At 41.4% G+C, this 4891-nt stretch overlaps 1 protein-coding gene across 1 annotated transcript in view; it reads left to right on the forward strand.

Moving 5' to 3' along the window:
* The window catches only part of tspan1 (tetraspanin 1), a 62420-nt gene that overhangs the window by 18036 nt on the left and 39493 nt on the right, over positions 1-4891 (forward strand). Inside the window, exon 4 of the mRNA XM_019882643.1 lies at positions 647-745. Within this exon, the coding sequence (XP_019738202.1) occupies positions 647-745 (99 nt within the window). The remainder of the gene's footprint in view (positions 1-646; positions 746-4891) is intronic.

Genomic DNA, 4891 nt, shown 5'->3' on the forward strand with positions numbered 1-4891 from the left:
CCCGCCTCTGCCCTCCCCCTGCCTCCTGCCACAGACTGTGACCCTCCCCTCTGCAAACGACATCAACTTTTTGCACAATGCTCTACTTCACTTTCACCCGCAATAGTCACAAGTGCCCTTGGTCTCTGTTGACTGTTCATTGCGATTATTGTTTACATTGTTTAGATTTGTATATTATGTCTTTTTTATCCAGTTTAGTTTTGCTGCCTTATATTTAGTTGCTGTGTGTGTTTTAATGCACTGCATGCTTGCACTGAGGATTGAGAGGAAAGAAATTTCATCTGTGCTGTATGTTGTACACAGAGCATATTTGACAATAAAGATGACCTTGACAGTGGCCCTCCAGGCCCGGAGCTGGACATGCTTTGTGTAGAAAAAGTATCACAAAAGAAGAATCTTTTTTTTTTGTCATGTCAATGGATCACAAGCAGTAACTGCAAGAAAAGAATTTCAGAATAAATATTAAGTTATTCACATCAGAGGGGCACTATAAAAGCAGGAACAAAACAAACAATAGTGGCCTAAAAACTTCTGGGAAAAAAAATGCTGAAAGGGACCATGCGCTCAGGTGAAATAAGCTTTGACTTCTGTACTACATGAGACAACTACCAATTTCCATCTGTTTACCTGTCTCACTTGTCTACAGGCCGAGGGGATCCTCAAAGCATGGGCTAGCCCTGCTTTACAGAAGCATTACGGTAATAATGCTGTGGTCACTAAGCTCTGGAACACCACCATGACACAGGTGAATTTTACATCTTCTACTGTATGTAAATCAAGCTTGTTTACATATTCATAGTAAACATTTCATTTGGCAACACGATCACAAAAAGAAGTAATTGTAATATTTATTTTTCCTTTGTACTGTCTTTGGATATAGAATTTCAAATGAATATCTGAACACGCTGTAGAATATGGTAGAAAAGTCAGTGGTTGCTCTGTTTTTTTTTTTTAATTTGTTTTTGTTTTTAAACTGCAGTCGTCTTGGCTGCTTACATATACACTGCACACACACACACACACACACACACACACACGGCTGTGAACAGTGATTTATCAACTTGTTTGATTTTGGCATTTTCAAAGTATGTTGACAGCTTGCCAGTTGATCTCCAACCACAATACTGGCAGAAAGTTACTCTGTGAGGAGAAATCGACCCATTCACACTGTGCGAAACTCATTTTTCAGTGGAGAATGTTTGGTTAAATGTGTCTTATCCCAACATTGTTTACTACCTTGTACGTGTTGAGAACATGGTCTGTGACACACCACCAGGTGACAGCTTACAATTCATTGGAGCCTTACAACTATTTTGTAAGCGGATGGATATGAGTGTAAACTTTTAAATTTTATCTGAAGCATTTTTAGTTGTTGACTGGTTAAATAAACTCCCTTTCTCTCTTTCTCTCTCTCTCTTCCTCTCTCTCTCTCTCCCTCTCTCTGACCACTCTACACGAGCCTCGAAATGAGACTTAATTTTCCATGCCCACTTTTACTCGTCACAAGCAGTGAAGCAGCCCCGTGTCTTTTTGCCCATCACTAACTGACAGTACACACTGGCCAGTATGGACATAGCGGGGGCAGAGCAGCTAGTTGCATATCTATATGCACAGGGGGCTCGTCTGTCCCAACAGGAGAAAGCAAGGGAGCTGAGTGGGATGAGGCAAGGGAAGGACGACCGGTATGTCTGTGACTATGCCATGCACTTCAACACGGACTGCTGAGAGTGGGTGGAATGCCAGGGCACTTTATGATGTATTTTTGAAGGGGCTGGCGGACCCTGTTCAAGAACACCTATTGCCATTAGATTTTGCTGCAGACCTGGACTCTCTCATTGCCCTAACCATTTGAAGAGACAACCGGCTTCAGCAGTTCCGGGTACTCCAAGGGGGACACCAGCAGAGACGAGTCCACCCACAGCAGGTTCCAGTCGTTGGTTTGCCTTCCAGTCATCCAAGTCTTTAGTTGATTGATGCGACTCAGTTTTGCAGCCTGTTAACTATCATAGCTCATGCGTACAGTTTAAAAATGCTTCTTTCGGCCCTCCAGATTCTCATTCTTTGCGAGTGCCATCGGTGAATTCTACATGAAATGCATTTTGCCTGATAATAATAATAACAGCAACATCGCTCTGATCACAAGCTGCCATTGCAGACTGCTGAGCCCTAACTTCCGGTGATGCAGTTCATGCGCCACCGTACATTCAACGTGACCTGTTTTCTTTTATTTTGTTTTTTCAATACTTTTTGTGAAAGTGAGACTGATAGGATGATTAGGGTTCAGTGGGCATTAACACAAAAAGTATATTACTAACATGCACAGAGATGCACAACTGTTTGTTCGTTTTTTTTTTTTTTTTCCTCGCCACCCCTTGCGACTGACTTGGGACCAATCTGCGAGCTACCTGTCGATCGCCATCAACGTAATGGGCACCCCTGCCTTAGAAGAATGGAGACATGGGCCGGAGGAGATAAAAAGGGTCCCACAGAGTCACATAAATAACCCTTTCCTGATTTAGGAGTTCTACAGGGATCACCCATAGATAACTGAGCTGTCAGGAGTCGGTGCTAAACCGTATTGACACACCATGGTTTAGGTCATTTACCCTTCTTCCTTTGCCAGTGTGATTGTCAGCCCCACCTTGATTGTTTCCACCTGTTGGCCTTTACCTTGTGTTTAAATAGTCCTTGTCTCCCTTTGTCCAGTGCCAGGTGACTGACACGCAAAAAAAAAAACAAAAAACAAAAAAAACAACAAATTGAAATCTATAATTAATCCAGCAATGCAGTCAAAACTCTGTTTTCAAACGGCTCTGTTCTCGACCAAATCATTTTTCTACCAAAAATTTTGAGTTTTTTATACCTCGGATTACGACCGAAAATTGGTTCTCGACCAAACGAAGCAAACCTGAATACGTAACTCGACTCCCTCTCGGCTTCCGGTTCTCGACCAAACTGATCACACTTGAATGCGCCATTCGACTGCTTTTTTTTTTTAAACAACAACCTTTATTGAACAAGTCAAATTACAAATCACAGAAAACTAAACGAACAAGTTATTAATACATACACAGTGTGAAGAGAGACAAACAAAAAGAAGAGCCAGGGGATTTCCCGAAAATTCCAAATAAAGAGCATAAAGTCAGTTTTAACAGCTTTCTAGTTTTTGGAAACCATAATAGAATTCAAATATTTCTTAGATTCTCTTTCAAAAATTAAGAAAATAGGTTTTGAATGACTACATCTCAACGTGGATATGGAACTTAGCGAGAATGATTATTCAGTAATGAAGACTTGTTTAGTCATTTTTTTTCCTCATTTTTGAAGAAGCCAAACAGTACATTTTTCTAGTATAGCGTAAAGTCAGAGTCAATACGTTCAATAATAAATCGGGACACAACTTTCCAAAATTTGTTGGTATAGGGGCATTGCCAGAACAAGTGAACCATCATTTCAGGAGACATTCCACAAAATGAACAATCAACAGAGATGTCTTTCTTGAATTTAAGAAGATAATGCTTGGTAGGATAGTACTTGTGTATCATTTTCAAAGAGATTTCCCTTACTTTATTAGTCAGGAGGTATTTGTATGAAGAGACCAGAGTTTTTCCCAGTGTAGATTATCAACAAAACCAGACAAGTAAGAAATAATATTCGGGGTTGTCGAAATATCTTTTTGAAAGAGGGAGTGTATGTTACAGTTGTTATTTCTGACTGATGATGTTAGACAGTATTTGCCGATAGCAATCGTTCTGGGGTACAGGGTTGGTATGTAAGTTGTTTTTTCCGCCCCTTTCAAGAGGGTCAAAATTCCAGAAGGAATATCATCCATGACTGTAGCAAATTCCCTTTGGGGTGACAGGTTACATTTATTTAAAAATTCAGAGTAACTAAATAGAAAACCTTGTTTATTGATTAATTGACTGATTAGGATTATTTTATTACTGAACCAATTAGGGAGAAATAATAATAATAATAATAATGCATTTTATTTAAAAGCGCCTTTCATGCCACCCAAGGACACTGTACAGACAGTAAAAAATACAATGTAAAAATTGTTAAGCAAGATATTATAAAAACAAGACATAAAATCATAAGATATAGGAGATGGAAGGGCTATGTATTGTAAGCAATCCTGAACAGGTGTGTTTTTAGACGGGACTTGAAAGTGGAGAGAGGTTTGCAGTTTTGGAGGTCCGGAGGTAGATTGTTCCAAAGCTTTGGGGCAGCGCGACTGAAGGCTCTGGCTCCCATGGTGCTCAGGCGGGCAGGAGGCACTGACAGGCGGAGGGAAGACGAGGATCTGAGGGAGCGAGTGGGGGTATGCACCTGGAGAAGGTCGGACAGGTAGGGAGGGGCCAGGTTGTGAATGGCCATATATGTATAAAGGAGCAGTTTGTAGTTGATGCGATGTTGAACAGGGAGCCAGTGAAGCTGTTGGAGAACGGGGGTGATGTGCTGCTGGGAGGATGTTTTTGTGATGATGCGAGCGGAGGCGTTTTGAACCAGCTGGATTTTATGGAGGGACTTTTGAGGTAGGCCGAAGAGGAGAGCGTTACAGTAATCAAGGCGGGATGTGACAAGACTGTGGACCAGAATGGCAGTGGTACGGGGGGTGAGGGAAGGGCGAAGTCTGGTAATGTTGCGGAGGTGGAAATAAGCAGTGCGGGTGATGGTGTTGATATGTGAGTGGAAGGTGAGCATGCTATCCAGGATGACACCCAGACTCTTGAACTTGGGGGAAGGGGACACTAAGGAGCTGTCGATGTTGAGGGAGAAACTGTTTACTTTAGATAAAGTGGATTTGGTGCCAAGAAGGAGGATTTCAGTTTTATTAACATTTAATTTTAGAAAGTTTGTTGTGAACCATGTTTTGAGTTCAGAGAGGCAA

This window comes from Hippocampus comes, unplaced genomic scaffold (genome assembly GCF_001891065.2).
Source record: "Hippocampus comes isolate QL1 unplaced genomic scaffold, H_comes_QL1_v1.1 scaffold384, whole genome shotgun sequence".
Taxonomy (NCBI): Eukaryota; Metazoa; Chordata; class Actinopteri; order Syngnathiformes; family Syngnathidae; genus Hippocampus; species Hippocampus comes.